Here is a 17,670-nt window from a genome sequence, read left to right as displayed (position 1 = left end):
ATTTTACAGCCTGCAATTCGGATATGCCTGTTCCCCCTAAGGCTACACTATAAAGCATGCAATGAATTGCTCTGTAGCTTGGACCTGGCTTGTATTGGGTCTAAATCAATCAAGGATTATAAAATCAAGGATTTATATTTACTCAACTAAATTTGTTTACAGAATTTAATTTATAACTGAAAAAAAAAATATTTTATTTTGAAAATGTAGTTATAAAAATCGTAAACCCAAAATGATTTCTCAACATAAGTTTTACCTCACTAAACTATCATGTTTTCGAACAAATTTAATTTTCGAATAATTCGCTAGTAAAAAATGTCTGTGTATTGTCTCTTCTTATAACTTCATGCAATTTCAATTGCAATTGCTAATTATGTCTTTTGCTATTGCACAATGAAAATAGTTGGAATGTTAAGTAAAAATTACAATAGTTGAATATTATAGATATATTTCACACAATATTCTAACTTTGAATAACTTTTCAAATAAAAGTTTTAAAGGACCCTGCCGTAATTTGATAATATTAGTTCATCCTTATTTTTCAAATCTCCTGTTTGTATGAAGAATACATGGTATTTGCGTCTTGTGTCTGCAAATCCAATTGCCAGACATGATACAAATCTAGGATTGCAAATACGGGACCATAGATAGAAGGTCCATGAATGAAAACATGGACCCGCAAGAAAATATGGACGAAAGATTTACCAGTAATCAACGGATAAAAACACAAAAATCAAACATGGACCAGTAGTAATAGGACTCAAGGACAGAAATAGACGTATTAGGGTTATAGCTATGTCATTCGTTCTATTATAGTATAGTTTATATATATATATAGTACAGTATTAAGTATGTCTTACAATCATTTTTTGTTAATCATAAAAATAAAATGAACCAAAAATAATACATTTAACCATATATAAGAAATAAACATAAGACAATTACAACACAGGTCAGTTTAAGATCCCCTCCACCATTTACCCCCCAAAATAACCCACTCCCCCTTTAGGCACTAATTTATACTCCCCCCCCCTCCTCCTGTTCATGCATATTGAAGTTTCGTTTTTACTCCTCCCAGCTCATAACGAATTAGAACCAGGGTCAGATGTTTTTCTCTAGGTTGGGCAGTGCCAAGACAGATACATCAGGAACCCTCATACCTTTGCTTTCATAACAAGAACCCCCATATTTTTGCTTTCATAACAGGAACCTCATATTTTTGCTACATAACAGGAATCTCATATATTTGCCTATATAACAGGAACCCCATACCTTGGCTTACATAACAGGAACCTCTATATATTTTCTTATTTATATATCAGGAACACAGGAACTCCATATATTGCTTATATAACAGGATCCCCCATATATTTGCTTGTATAACAGGATCCCTTATATATATTTGCTTATATAACAGGAGCCTTCATATATTTGCTTACATATAAAGTAACCCTTTATCTTTACTTACATAACAGGAACTCCAATTTTGTTACTTGCATAAGAGGAACACCATATCTTTGCTTACATAACAGGAACCTTTATATATTTGCTTACATATCAGGAACCCCATATCTTTGCTTACATAAAAGGAATCCCCGTATCTTTAGTTTCTTAACAGGAACCCCCTTCTCTTTGCTTTTATAACAGGAACCCCATATCTTTGTTTACATGGTTTCTTAACAGGAACTCGGCTTCTCTTTCTGTGTTCTATGTACTGGGCTTGTTTATATTCCTCCCAAAACGTGTAGTACACCAATGAAGGGGTTCCTGGTGTATCCTACGTGGATATTGTTGGGTAAGGGTTTAGGCTCGCAGATTGTAGGCCTTACTAATACAGTAGATACATTTTTCAGATGCAATCAGCTGTAGAGAAATAAGAAGGAGAAAAAGATGGTACCAAACTTGGAGCATAAGGGGGTTATGGAGGGAAGAAAGGAGCCCTCTGATTTTCTAATTCCTGTATTTGTGCAACTCTAAACAAATCAAGTTACACCATTAGGTTGCAAATATCTAAAGCTTCGAACATTTGAGTAAGTGGCAAAGGCTCAATTCCTTAGGGGATGTTTCACCCCTTGTACTTACAGTGAGAAAGTTTTTTTAGAATTAAAATATGACTAAAACAGTCCAATGAACATGAGACATAGCATTGTGAATTCTAGATCCATTTTACTTAATACGTGATTATTTAGTTACTTCTACTATTTGCTTTAAAACAACATCAAATAAACATGTTTTTTCTTTACTGTCGTCTTTCTATTTCACAGTTTTCTTTTTACTTTATAAAATTGGGAAATTATTGAGAGACAAGATTAGGTCATTATTAAATGTTTAAAAGTTTATATATATTCAATAATAAAATTTTTAATAGGTCTGCATGCAAAGATGGCAATGCCCAGTCTACAACAGTATGATCAATTATGAATTAGATATCCATATTTAAAATTCTTTAAAATTGTTTATTTTCTTTAACGGTTTCTTTTCAAAAGTGACTTGCGCATTTCTTTATTATAAGAAGCAATAGAGAAATTATCAAAATTTTACATTTTTCGAGTTGAGAAAAATGAATTCTTACCTATTTTTTAATCTGATGTTTTGTTTTTATCAAATGTTTAAAAGGGCAGATATTTGTGAACGGGATGAACGGTCCCTTTACTCCTTAAAGTGTTAAATAATATAATTGTTAGTTTAGTGAGTTCGTGATCAACAAGATAACGTTATATAACGCGTTGACAATACGACAAGATGACTTTAATATTTAGATTATGAGACTTGCAGAGTTACAGGGTGTCTTAAAAAAATATATGAATGAAGTGGCGTCTTTTATATCGTCCTTGAACCATGACTTATTGTGCCGACAAAATTGACAAATATATAAATAAATTTGTCGAGGCTTTTATTTAAATAAAAAATCTAAAATTGTCTAAATTTTTCAAGATATATGGAGATATAATTGGCCCAATTTTGAAAAGCCCAAAGACCTACGATAATTTCTAGTTTTAACATTTTCAAATTTAAAATACAAAAACTTTCTCAACGTCAACATCTCTTGTATCCATTTCTACTAGGACACCCCGTAGGTAGATAGTTAGATATATATACACATATATCTAAAATATTTAGGCGTAGGTGTTGGCTGTGGGTTGAGGGAAGGGCCTACACGGAAGTATTTTTGATGCTAAATATATCTAAAAATTGTTGAAATAGATTAATCTTTAATATATTGTGCCAAACAATAAAAACAGAAAAGATTAAGTTTAAAGATAATATTGTAGAATGTAGTCTCTTCAAATATTTAATAAAATCGGAATTAAATTTGGTAATATTTTATATATTCTATATTTTATGCAAAAAAATATTTGATTTTAAAGCTTTGCCGCAATGTGGTTTCAGAAAACAAAGAAACGTTGAAAAACAAAATGTGTCGGTTTTTCATTATTTATGTTTTTAAAATCCTAGGGTTAGCTTTATCATGCGTGTCACCAATAAAATTCTTCGGAGAAAAGAAGGAACAGATATTTAAAAGGAGAAATAAAAATATGATGGGAAAACAGGATTTTAGAAAACGAGAGAAAATGACTTAAAGAATATATTTAATTTGTAATAAAAATTACAGGAGAAGAAAACATTACATAGCTATTAAATATTTAAATTTTCAGGAAACAGCTCATCTTACTTTTCCTGTTTTCATGTTTAGTATTAGGCAATAGGGAAACAGGAAAATAAGGGGGTAAAGAAAAGAGGGATAGGGAATAAAACATTATATGGTGCATAAAAGATAAAAAAGAATAGAGGTTTAAAGAATCAAGGAAAGGAAAACTAAAGAGTGTAGGTTTAAAGGGATCAAGGGAAGGCAAACTTAAGATGGAATCATGTCTCTCTTAACCTTCATATTCTAATCCTATCTAACCATAACAAACCATATCTTTAATTTGTTTTAATAATTTATTTAATTACTCCCCACCCCTCCTCTTCAGTACCCCCCCCCTTCTCTGTTCCAATACGGTTTTTGCATGCACAACAATTGTTGGCGCACGCAATAAGAGATGAATTCATTGTTAATCCGTCATACTAGGACTAGTTCATGGTTACTCTTAGAGGGTTCACAGATAGGGTTCAATACCATCCTCTCCGGGTAGTATAGAGATTAGGGATAGGGTTCAATACAATCCTCTCCGGGTAGTATATGGAAAAGGGTTAGGATTGAATTTTATTTTTCTGGATTATACAATATATGTATTGTATGCATAAATAATAATATAAAGGAGGGAATGTTTAGGAACCATTTGACTGGTTTCAAGAACCCACTACAAGACTGGTTGAATCTCTGTAGGTTAAGAACTAGGATTTATTGAACCTTTAGAACCTGGAGGAGGAGATATAAAACAAGGACCAGTATACACCCCCGCATACTATACAAATATAGATAAATAGAGACATTCTAGCCAAAGATTAGAATAGAAAAAAAGTATAAAAGACAAAATTTAGTCATTCTTTTCATGAACTTTTTAAAATAAAACTGGGATTTACAAGAGAGATAATGCAACAAAATAATCGAAAGAAAAAAAAGCATAAAAGGGTAGAAAACGGAACGTATAAAACTGAAAAAAACGGCATAAAAATAAAATAGCAGGAAAAACGAAAAAAATTAAAATAAATATTATAAAAGGAGAGAAGGCAAAAAGCAAAGAAACGAGGAGACTCTTATATGAAAAAAGATGAAAAAAGAACTAGAAAATGAGAAATCAAGAAAGACGATAATAAAAGAAAACTTTAAAGAAGAAATGACGACATTAATAATTTAAACGGGAGAACACGAAAAAGCAAAGACGACATTAAAGAAAAAAGTAGTACAAAAGGAGAGACGCATATAAAAAACAAGAAAAAGATAAGACGACAAAAAGAAAGTAATATGAGAAGTGAGAAAAGGAAAGAGTGTTTAATAGAATAAATTTTACAAGAACACAAGAAAAGACAATTTGTATCAAGATTCATTATTTTGTGTTAAGTTTGCATGTTGAGCATTAGGATTCCATTATAAATAAAGGGAAACTGGAGAACAAGGAAAGAAAAAACAAAAAGAAACATAAGGTAAGACGACATAAAGAACGTAACGGGAGAACAAGAAAAAAAGAAAGACGACAAAAAAGATGAAAACTATAAGAAGACTTAAGAAGACATAAAGAAAGTATAGGGGAGAACAAGAAAAAGAAAAAAGGGATTAAAAAGAATAATGACAACTCTCCAACAGTATAAGGCGTGTCTGGATAGACCAGTTCTCTGTGTTTAAACCGCGTGGGCGGAACAACGTTGGATAGAGAGGATTAAGGTAGCAGGAGGGGGGGAAGGANAAAGTTCTGATCTCTGGTAACTCTAATATAAGATACAAGAAGAGTATTTGCTGAATTTGTATAAATTTGACACAGTTTTATATCAATTTCTCGAGACAGGAGCATCAGATATAACTTTCATGGGTCAAGATCAAGAGCTAAAGTTTCTTTCCTTTACAGTCACTTTATTATTTTAATATTTGCAAAACTAACAAAATAGTTATATTTATCTTGCAAAGCTTTAAATTTAAAATATATTGAAATAATGCTACTAAATGCAATTGTTGAAATAACGTATTTTATTATGATCATTATTAAATATGTCGTTAGAGTCGTTTTAAGAGTTTTATTTGGATAAATTTATGTAACAATTACATATAGTAAAATACCGTGATTAAATTTTTAGAAACCATTTTATCACATATTGAAGTTTTCAGATAGAAAGACAGATAAAAAAAATATTTTATGAAAACCACCTCCTTTAAAACTCCCGTATGTTATTTTGTCTTCCGATCTAACTATCTATCTTTTTTATCTATCTATCAATGTATCTTTCCTTCAAAATGTCTATTCTATCTATCTATCTATCCAAGTAACAAGATATCTATCTACCTACCTACATCCCACTCACAAAGGCAGTCTAGGCCTATTCCGACTGAATGTGCCTAGATTCGCGCACAGGGCTAAATAGAACTCAGAAAACATTTCGATTTTCAAATCAAAAGTTACCCACCCCCTGTAGAATTTTATAAATGCAGAAAAATTCCATTTGGGCCCCTTCCCCTGTTTATTTGTAGTCATTTCCTGGAATACAGTTAGCGGGATGCAAGGAAAGAGGCGGGGAGAGGGGGGGTTAATCCTCAAGATAAATAAGAATGTAGAATTTTACGGATCTGAAAAACATGATTTCATGAAATGTTGCCTGTGTAAAAATGCTGCACTGGCAGGCTAACTAGGTAGATAGTTGTGCAGGGCTAATATTAAAAACGCGACGTGATGAGATTTTAGATAAGATTTCATTATGAATAGAGTTTCATACATATCAAGCCATTCATCCATTCATCCATTCATCCCTTAATCCATCCTACCATCCACCTAATAAACCATGCATACACTTATTCACTGTCATGTTAATAACCCAAAAATTTATAGTTCCACAAAGCATCAAGAATTCCAGTAACAATTAGAATAAAAAGGTTGAAAATACGTTTTATTTTGTTAATAAAACATTGTGGGATTATAATTAGCGTAAGACAAAAAGGTTAACGGTGAATATTCGTACTGTTAGCCAACACATATCACGCCATTTGTTCTGTATTGTGTTATCATATATATTAGACCGTTCATAAATGCAATTTTGCAACTTGGCGGATTTTTGATNGGTGTCTAAGGAGCAGGGGGGGGAAGGGTGTAAGAATGGATTTGTGTAGTAAATAGGGGGGGGGGACTGAAGTCAAAGTCGTTTGAATCTTGATGATTTAGATTATAGGAATTTGTGGAATGCAGGAAGAAGTGTCAACTTCACTTTGCCATAAACAGGGTCATGTTGAAATACTAGTTTTTATATTATATATTTGTAAATAATGCAGCAGACTTACAATCTTATTTATGAAAACTAAATACATGTTTTGTTTTTTGGTTGGAGCCTCTTCGTTAAAATATATTTTAACAATATTTTCCAAAATTATAGAATTGAAAAAACGTCAAAATTCATCTTTTAAACGACAAGAAACGGACAAGAAATGGTCCCATGAAAACATAAAAACACAAGCAAACAATCTGACAACTCATGAATCAATATCTCAAGTATAATCTGAAGAAATAATGAGTTTAAAGTTCAAAGATCAAGTTTATGGTACTACTAGGCTCTATAGCCTATATATCTGTACCTGCAAACTATGCTACCCACACTTTAAGGGAGTCACAAAAAAAAGTTTTTATCATATTTAATTTTTTTAAGTTCATTGAACTTCGCAAATTGCATTGTGCTTTTACTACATCTTGAATTCTGATCAGTGTCTAAAAAAATTCGCATATTTTTTGTATTGACTGCATGCAAGCAACTGTAGTTTGGGCAGCGTTGATGATTGATTTTGGTTTGGGTTAAAAGGAAGTGCCTAAAAAGGGGAAAGTTATGATTTATGTCTTTTCTATAGAAAGTTTTCAGTCATTATTTTTAATCCTAACAAATTTTTTTTCATATTCGATACTATGAAAAACATACAAACTTTATAATAACACGTAACTGATCAAACTTTATAATAACACGTAACTGATCAAACTTTAAAGTAACACGTAACTGATCAAACTTTATAATAACACGTAACTGATCATACTTTATAATAACACGTAACTGTACAAACTTCAACTATTTACATAGCCGGTCACTCCCTTTAAAACTCTAAAATCTGTATGTATTTTCTAAACATATATTATCAGCATACATATTGTATTGTATATATATGTATACTCAACTTAAAGTTCTTATTTCACATCATTAAAAGCACATTAACCTGAATATACAGCATGTACCCAACCTTATCTTGACAGGCGTATATATCTATAAAATAATTGCAGATTTTCTAATTAAACTTTGCGTTCAAACAAGCTGGCATTTACTTATCAGTTATGATTTCAGGGTTCAATACTCAAAACAATAGATAACATTAAGTAAAACTGAAAAAACACTACTTTCTATTAACTCGAATTTGCTAATCCTTCCTGATATCTTTTAATAGTCAAAGCTTTGAATAATCAAAGGTTAAACAAAATTTGGATTATCGAATATCTAATTTTTAGGCAAGTTTTCAGTTCCCTTTCAAAGTATTTTACATATTCTGATATAATATCATAAATTATAGAACAGAATTATTATATAGAAGTTCTTGCAGTTAATTAAAAATGAAAACATTCTTTGTTCTTCGAATGATTATACAAATATTGTGGTTTGAAGACATTAAATCGGATAGTGTTGAATGAACTGAAACATGACATATTTTAGTTTACGCGCAAATGTAATTAAACGAATCAAATTGTTAAATGGAATGGCTTTTCATTAATTCAGATTTTCAGTGAAAAGCTTATCGAAACCGGCGTTAAAAAATAAATACATTTATTATAAGAGTAGAAAGAAGACTACTTTTGAATGTAAATTGTTTCATATTTATTTGTAAAAGGTTACATATCAATTTAATGACTTTTGCATATTATTGTTGCAAGGAATTTCGCTAAGAGAATTATTAAATTTTCGTCGTTAAAATTGAAATTTCTCAAGCATGGTCCTAATTTCATGATTAATCTGAAGAGCCTACTTTATAAAAAAAAAATAATGGATTTTCTTTCCATGATCCTTATTTAACAAATTTTTTAATATTTTTATTTAATGTTTTTTACATGGTCGTCTTTTGATAGTTTTTGCACGGTCCTAATTTTATAATTTTATGATTTTTGCAAGGTGCCAGTTCGATTATTTTTGCATGGCACGATTCACTTATCTTTGGCACGATTCTATGTCTGCGACTTTGAAAAGTTCTCTTTCAATAATTCGTTGCAAAAAAAAATTGCAATCTGTTTTGAACCACGCAAAAATAAACATATTTAAGAGAAATTCAGTTTGCAAAAAACGTGCAAAATCCTAATATTGTGCAATTTGAGAGAATGAAACAGGAAAAATTTCTTGGAACTGGAAAAGAAGTAAAATGACCTCAGGAATGGTTTAATCTAAAATTCCATTTAGGGAATAAATGATTTTCAGGGGGAGGAGGTATAAAACTAGAACAGTGACAGCATACTTTCTTAAACCGTTTTATCTGGTGTAATCCTTTTAAATACTTAAGAATTAGCATAGAAAATGGTTGCTTTTTTATAGTTTTTAACAATGAAATAATATTTTTTACTCACCAACAAGGAGATTGAAGTTTTCGCCGCCATTTCTGAAAAAAATCAATAATTGTTGTTGTTGCAAATATTTTTTTTGAGACTTTAACGATAAGTAAAAAGGTATCGTAATTAACCTGTTGTATACGATTACACCATTCCCGGAGCCCTCTGGATTATTTTCTTTTTATATATTCACTTGTAATACACTAATCCCTTTAACCAGGGCTCACAACATCAACCTCACTATACAACATACTAGACTAAACTAACCAACTCGGAGCTCCCCCCCTGGACAAGCGCACGGTAGACAGCTAAGCGCCGGCGCTAACTACTCAACCATATAGTCGTGTATTGTCGTACACCATATATATGTAATATTGATAATATAGATTGGAATGCGATTCATACCCGTTCATGTGTTGTGACAGGTTCATTGAGTACTTCATAATAAACTACTAGGATACAGTACACATTGGAGTCAGTTATATTCTTCTAGGGTACATTGGAGTCAGTTATATTCTTCTAGGATATATTGGAGTCAGTTATACACTTCTAATATACATATGAGTCATATATGTACTTCTAGGATACATAGGAGTCAGTTATATACTTCTAGTATACATATGAGTCCGTTATGTACTTCTAGGATACATAGGAGTCAGTTGAACACTTCTAGGATACATTGGAGTCTGTTGTATACTTTCAGGATACAAGTGAATCTGATATATACTTCTAGTATACCCATAGGAGTTGCAGTTATATAATTCTTGGATACATAGAAGTCAGTTATAAACTTCTAGGATACTTATAGAAGTCGGTTATATACTTCTAGGAGACATGGGAGTCAATTGCATACTTCTATTGTACATGTGAGTCAGTGATTTGATTCTTGGAAACATAGGAGTCAACTGTATACTTTAAGGATACATGTGAGTCTGATATATACTTCTAGAATACACACAGGAGTCAGTTATATACTTCTTTGATACATAAAAGTCAGTTATAAACTTCTAAGATGCATGCAGAAGTCAGTTATATCCTTCTAGGAGGAAACATAGTTGTTAGTTTCATACTTCCAGGATACATATAAGTCAGTTGGATTCTTCCACGCGTAGATTTAAAGGTTCTGCCAATATTCCCAAAAACTGTGACTTTTGATCACAATTTGACCCATGAAACATAATTCTTTAGCCTTTTTCTTAAATACTTTTTTGTCAATATATACATTCTGAATGAAAAAGTATTGAACATACAAATCCCTAAATTAAAAAGTTGTTGCCTTATAGACCGAAACACGTTGGATTTTAGCTAGAAAAAACCGAATGCTTCTCACTCTGTCTAGTCCAGGGTGTCCAGGATACATAGGAGTAAGATATTACTTCTAGGATACACAAAGGAGTCAGTTGTAGAATTGTAGGTGCATGGATTCCATACTTTTATACTTCTAGGATGCATAGGTGACAGTTATATACTTCTAGGATACATTATTTATATTCTCTTAGGATACACATTGACAGGAGTCTGTTTTATAATCCTAGGATATACATTACATATAGAATATACATCCTAAAATAATATTTACTTCTAGTTTTGCATAGAAGGAGTTCTTGATTATTTCTAGGATATAGAAATTGTATACGTATAGAATATACAAATAAGCTGTTGTACCAAAAAATCATTCCAATGTTGCTTAATTATTATAAGGTCGGTTAAAGTCACGCTTTCATCTATTTAATTTATGTAATTTCTAATCTGAGCAGGGGGGCTGCAAAATAACTTAATATTATTTCTCATTAAAAATTCTAAAATGTTCCTACTCAGATATGTTTAAATGCTCAAATAATATCTAATTGTTTATTGAAAAGACAAAAGCTCTTATATCTAGATGTAAAAGAAATCAAGTGAAAAGATCGGATTTAAAGATATTTCAGTTCAGCTCAGTTAGAGAAATAAATGAATGTATAAAAATTATAAAACGTTCCTTTTTTAGAATTTAAAGTTTCTATGTTTACAGATATTATAATTTCAAATTTTAAATTTTAGAACATTTATTTGTTTGATTTTATTGGAAATTGTTGTTTTCTTTACATAAATTAATGATTCAATGTAAAGCCAGTTTATCTGTAAAAAAATGCAAAAATATGGCAAATTATTATAAATTTTAACCAGAATTGGCAATTAATGAATAGAGAGTAGTAGTCAAATATAAGCTATTTGTATACTACTTCTCTTGTGCATTTTCGGGCAAAGTAAAAAGTATTTTAATTATCTTTTTTAAATCTAGCTATTAATTAATTCTGACCTCAGTAGGAAAGGATCTTACAATTACATGTATGCATTCCGTAGCCAAAAAGAAAAAAAATTTTGATTTAGTTTACTTTGTTTGGCCGGAGTTGATTTAACATCATTGATGTAGGGGAGGGGATGAAATCAAAGAGAATAGAATATATATTAGAGGGGAAATTACTAGAAAAAAGGATAAAACGGCCATTTTGTTGTACTGTTTCCATACTGCAGGTGTACTTCACATATTTATGCTATATAACCTTTTGGGCCCAGGAATATCATTTTATAGAAAATCTAAAATTAATATTAAAAGAAAACCAAATTACGAAATAGGCTTGTTTCATAATTGACCAATGATCATTTCACATAGATTCTATGCCTTTCACTTTACAAACGATGATTTTCCGTCATAAATGTAAATCAAATGATGTTTTTTATTCACCTAATTCATTATAAAGTTTATTTAACAGCTTTAAAAAATTCTAAATTGAAATTGATAGTTTAGGAAACATACTGTATTAATGTACTCTACTGCATATAATTTGTGAACATTTACATGATTTGTACACTTTTAACTCCCTTTCAGGCTGAAAGGGACTGAAAATATTCATACCAAGAGATTCTCTAAATTCCCCTCTAATTCTATTATCTTTGGATGAAATATATTTATGTTTTTAAATCTGTTTTCACGCTCTTTTCCCAGTCATGTCTATTGTCTTACGTTAGCATAGATTTGCTTGGCTGGGTCTATTCAGGCAGTACAAGGTTTACTGCATAGTGCATATCTTATCTTAAAGGACATACATGTAGAGTATTACAGAACTCTCATCTATTGACAACGTCGGACTAAACTCCCAAAAAGGTAGAGTTCACATTTATTAAAAGCTTGGATAGTTTAAATGCATAAATTTCTAAAGGCATTTTCCTAATTCATACTTTCCTATATGCAAATTTCCAAATTGAAAATTTAATTAAAAATTGGATTAGGTTTTTTTCTTCTTGAAAATCCACTGGTAAAAACCAGGAAAACTGCCAATTTTGTGAAGTGCTGAAAAAAAAGAATGTGGCATGGAAAGCAAAAATTAAAAGTCTCAAATTATTTCTATTTGTAACAAAAGTGCTTATATCCTATATCTGCTCAAAACGTGTACTGTAAAAAAGATTTAAAATCTAAAAATTCTACAGAAGTTTTTGTTTCTTAAACAATCACGATGAGAACCCCTGAGAGATTCAGCCTGCTTATAAACAGTCTTTCAGATTTTTTAGACAGGGTCGACTTTAAAGTGTTGCAAAGCCTTGGGCTTAGATTTTACCGCTTTACCGCTTTGGTTTTTATGAAGTAATTGTTAAAATTCTCATCAATTTATGCATTACAGTGAAGCAGTTTCTTTGATTTTCCTACTTCATGTCAATATACGATTATCATTAAACACAATGTACATAATTTACATATTGATATATTCAGGTGAATTATACATCTACTATATATATATATATCAATGTGGAAAAGACCTTGTAGCTCTGTATCCTTACATTTGGTTATTCATAGTAAATCAGGCCTATTTAGAAACTTGGCTTTGGTACTGATGCGTGAGCTTAAAATAGTTAGAGAGATGTGTAGATAACGTTATGTCTTACAAATATGCATAAAAATATAAATTATTATTATTTTTATTATTATCATTATAAGAATCTGGGAATAAATGATCACCATTGGCTTACATTAGGAAACCCTATTCGGAGACTAGAATATACAAGAAGAGAATCAAAAGTTCTGATCCCTAGGAAACCTAATATATGATACAAGAAGGGAATTAAAAGTTCTGAACTCTGGTAACTCTAATATAAGATACAAGAAGAGTGTTAAAAGTTCTGATCTCTGGTAACTCTAATATAAGCTACAAGAAGAGAATTAAAAGTTTCAACCTCTGGTAACTCTAATATAAGATACAAGAAGGGAATTAAAAGTTCTGATCTCTGGTAACTCTAATATAAGATACAAGAAGAGAATTAAAAGTTCTGATCAATGTTGGAAAGTTTTACAAATTCTTAATGCAAAAACCAACGTACCTGGACTTGGGTCAAAGTATGAAAATTTAAAAAGTAAGGATTTGCCCAAAAATTCTCAAAATTTTAAGACGAGGAACTTTTACTATTTCTATACTCTCAACCTTTCGGGTAACTCAAACAACCTTATAAAAAATAATATATTTATTAAAAACATGTTCAGATAGTTTTATTTCTGTTTTAAGTTCCAACTGCAACTTTTCTATAAATTGCTATTGCAGAAATATTTTTTACTTTCGCGATAATTTTTCATCCGATTTTTTCATTTTTTCTATTCTTGTCCTTTATCTTTAAACGTACTTTAAATATTCTGTTCTTTCCCTATGTCTGCCCCCTCCCCCCTCCCTACTGCATCTCCTAATCCCACTCATATACAGGTCCCCTGCTGGGGTGCAACAAGGTTGATGTGTATGCTTTTAAACCCCACCCTCCCCTATAAACCATTTATATCATATTCCCCTTTCTATATCCTTTCCACATATACTTAATTAAAAGTTCTGGCCTCTGGTAACTCTAATATAAGATAAAAGAAGGGAATTAAAAGTTCTGACCTCTGGTAACCCTAATATAAGATAAAAGAAGAGTATTAAAAGTTTCTGCCTCTAGTAACTCTAATATAAGATACAAGAAGAGAATTAAAAGTTCTCATCCCTGGGAACCCTAATATAAGATACAAGAAGAGAATTAAAAGTTCTGATCTCTGGTAACTCTAATATAAGATACAAGAAGGGAATTAAAAGTTTCGATCTCTGGTAACTGTAATATAAGATACAAGAAGAGAATTAAAAGTTCTGACCTCTGGTAACTCTAATATAAGATACAAGAAGAGAAATTAAAGTTTCTGCCTCTAGTAACTCTAATATAAGATACAAGAAGAGAAAGCTATAATGAAAAATGAAAGGTGTATCCTACAGTTTTTGTAATTTATTGGTTACCCATTTACATCTTAACCCCCTTTCGATATCCATTTCCATCTGCCCACCCAATTTCCCATCAAGCATTTTCATCACCCCTTTCCCATCAAGCATTTCCATATTCGCCCCACCCCCTTCCATTTAGCATTCCTCCCAATTTGTTTGGGACACTCCGTATTAGCCAAATGTATAGTTCCGAATGTTTACTGGGACACCATGCATTATCCAAATGTATAGATCCGAATGTTTACTGGGACATCATGCATTATCCAAATGTATAGATCCGAATGTTTACTCGGACACCATCCATTATCCAAATGTATAGATCCGAATGTTTACTGGGACACCATGCATTATCCAAATGTATAGATCCGAATGTTTACTGGGACATCATGCATTATCCAAATGCAAGATATGAGCTGATAATAAACAATACTAAGGAACTAATGTGTTTATCTTGTAAAATATACAATTCTATTGATAGGTTAATATAAAGGAAGCGTTAATTACGCATCAAACATTAATTAATGTAAGATTATCAAAGTAAACAGGAAACAGTATTATTTTAATCCGGAAATAGGTATCTCAAAGTACAAAAAAATATTTTTATTACCATAGATTTGTTTAAATGCAAGCAAAGAAGTATTTTTATCTTATTTTGATCAAAACTCGATTCAAAACTATGTTTAAAGTTTTAGTAAACAATATGATCGTTAATTTAATTGTTCTGAATCTAACCAATCACAGTTTCTAATCAGTGTGAAGTGTGAAAACAGATTTTCAATTACGATACCGTTTTTATTTTTTTCAACGCGTCAAAGTCTCTTTCTTGTCATAATTTAACAATTATGATGGTTCCCAGGTTCCCAGGTTCTCCCAGGTTCCGATAATGCGAAACAGATTTTCCTTCCACGACAGTAGGTTAGGCAGTCAATTAAATACTAATTATGGATTCATGGATTTCAAATTCAGCGTTACACTTTTAGATTGTGTTTCCGACAAAACAATATGTTGTTATAATTTTTAAAGCTTTGAAATTGTTTTTAACACTATTCTTGGACAGAATAATGTAACTTAGGCGTATTATTTTTATTTAGTTATGATATTGTAAAAATAATTTAGGATCGGATGTAACACTCTCTAAATAATGGGAAATTACGCGTATACTTTCCCTTTAATTTATAAATATATCCTTGATTTATAAATATATCCTTGATTTATAAATATATCCTTGATTTATAAATATATCCTTGATTTATAAAACAACTAGCTGAAGGACCCAGAGTTGCCCATTACAAAAATTTAAAAAACATATTTGAAAAAAATATGATTTTTTTAGCCTATAACACCCCCCAGCCACTCATAAGTGTCCACAAAAATGTTTAACCCAATCGGTTCAGCCGTTTGGCCGGCTATAGACAATATACATATATATACGAATGTCCTGTTTTATTATATCATCTTAAAATGTGTAACTTTCAAATATCAACAAAATTATTTTGAGTTGAATTTTCTTACCTTTACACTCTTTTGATTGTCTGAACTTAGTAATAAAGCTTAATTTCTGAAATTATTAACAATTTCAATTTAACTTTTTCTTGAATATACTTCTCATTGATACTTTGCAGATTTTTTAAAAAATGTGGTTTCCAACAAATATCTTCAAATCCATGAAGTGTGCAAAAATTTTGCAAATTTGCTCGAAAATTTGGCAAATTAAAAACGAAATATTCGGGTTTCTGCAAAATAGAATAAAATTATGCATTAAATTAAGAAAAAAAATAGAAACTTAGATTTATTATTAATAAAGGAAAATATATATTCTTTCTGATGTTTTCCCGCCTTGTAAAGATGTTTACAAAAAGTTAAAACTTTGCACAGCATTTTATATTTAGATAAAATTAAAGCAAATTATTAAATTACTATATTCGGAAAATATATATTCTTTTTGATGTTTTCCCTCCTTGTAAGGAATTTAAAACTTTGCACGACATTTTATTTTTGAATAAAATTAAAGCAAATTATTAAATTACTATATTCAGAAAAGTAACAAAGACACAGTTTTAAGCAAAATAATGTTTTATCATATTTTATAGTTTGTTTTTTCATAAAATTTTAGATGAAATATTTCAAGGAGTAAAAAATCTGGATTCTAATGTTATTTTTAGAAATTATGAATTAGAAGAGGTGTTCAGTGGTTTAGCTCTGAAATCCGACTGAGAAAGCCCGATGTTCGAACTTCCGGTGGTTAGAATCAAGTACAGTTACTTTAAACCAATTTCAACTCAAATTAAACACGATTTTCAGGCCGCGGCACTTTTCACGGCTATAAACAGGCAATTTTTGGAAAATTTGCGGAGAGCAGAAAAAAAAGAAGCAATGTAATCAAAATTTTGTTTTTTGACCTTTAAATAAATGTATTTTGTCTAGATTAGGATAGATGATTCTTGAGAAAATATTCTTTGATTGTGTTGCTATAATTGGTCTGCGCACTACCCCGAGGGGGGGGAGGAGGGATAATTATACCATATGCGTTGAGTGAGAAATTAATACATGAGGAACGGATGGACCATGAGTTGACATAATTCACACCAGGAAGATATGGGCAAAATTATCATTGAGACAAATATCATATCTATTACTGTAAATGTTTAGGATAAAAGATATCTGAGCATAGGCAGCCGCCCCCGAATCCTATACATCTGATACAGTTAACGGATATTTCCGAATCCTATAGATCTGATACAATTAACGGATATTTCCGAATCCTATACATCTGATACAGTTAACGGATATTTCCGAATCCTATACATCTGATACAGTTAACGGATATTTCCGAATCCTATACATCTGAACGCAACGGAAAAGAAACTGAAAAAAAACTAAAAAGAAACAGCAAAGTTGTTAACCCTAACTGGACTCTTTTATTCATTCACTTCACTCTCATCATTCATCAATTCATTCACCTACATCTTTAACTTCAACCCTCATTCAGAGTTGTCAATAGTCATTCCACCAGTTTAAGGACTATCTCACGAATATCGTATTCAGCAGGGTTTTAAAACTGTTTTTAATCTTAATCACCTCTAACCAAAATACAGGGGTAAAATGTCCTTACCCCCCCCCCCTTCTTCTGTGGAAACAAGTGAAAATGTTGACTATTCATGCTGTTTTCAAGAGGTTTGATTGTCATTGTT

The 17,670-nt window shown here is 30.9% G+C and overlaps 1 protein-coding gene across 1 annotated transcript in view; it reads right to left on the bottom strand.

Annotated features, from left to right (window-relative positions):
* Positions 1 to 9,470, bottom strand: part of LOC111711993 (uncharacterized) — a 30,429-nt gene extending 20,959 nt beyond the window's left edge. Inside the window, exons 1-2 of the mRNA XM_023486494.1 lie at positions 9,341 to 9,470; positions 9,228 to 9,259 (exon numbers count right to left, since the gene is read on the bottom strand). Coding sequence (XP_023342262.1) covers positions 9,228 to 9,257 — 30 coding nt within the window. The 5' untranslated portion in view covers positions 9,258 to 9,259; positions 9,341 to 9,470. The remainder of the gene's footprint in view (positions 1 to 9,227; positions 9,260 to 9,340) is intronic.
* Positions 9,471 to 17,670: the final 8,200 nt, after the last annotated feature.

Source organism: Eurytemora carolleeae, unplaced genomic scaffold (genome assembly GCF_000591075.1).
Source record: "Eurytemora carolleeae unplaced genomic scaffold, Eaff_2.0 scaffold1214, whole genome shotgun sequence".
NCBI lineage: Eukaryota > Metazoa > Arthropoda > Copepoda > Calanoida > Temoridae > Eurytemora > Eurytemora carolleeae.
This window is presented reverse-complemented; position numbering and strand designations above follow the sequence as displayed.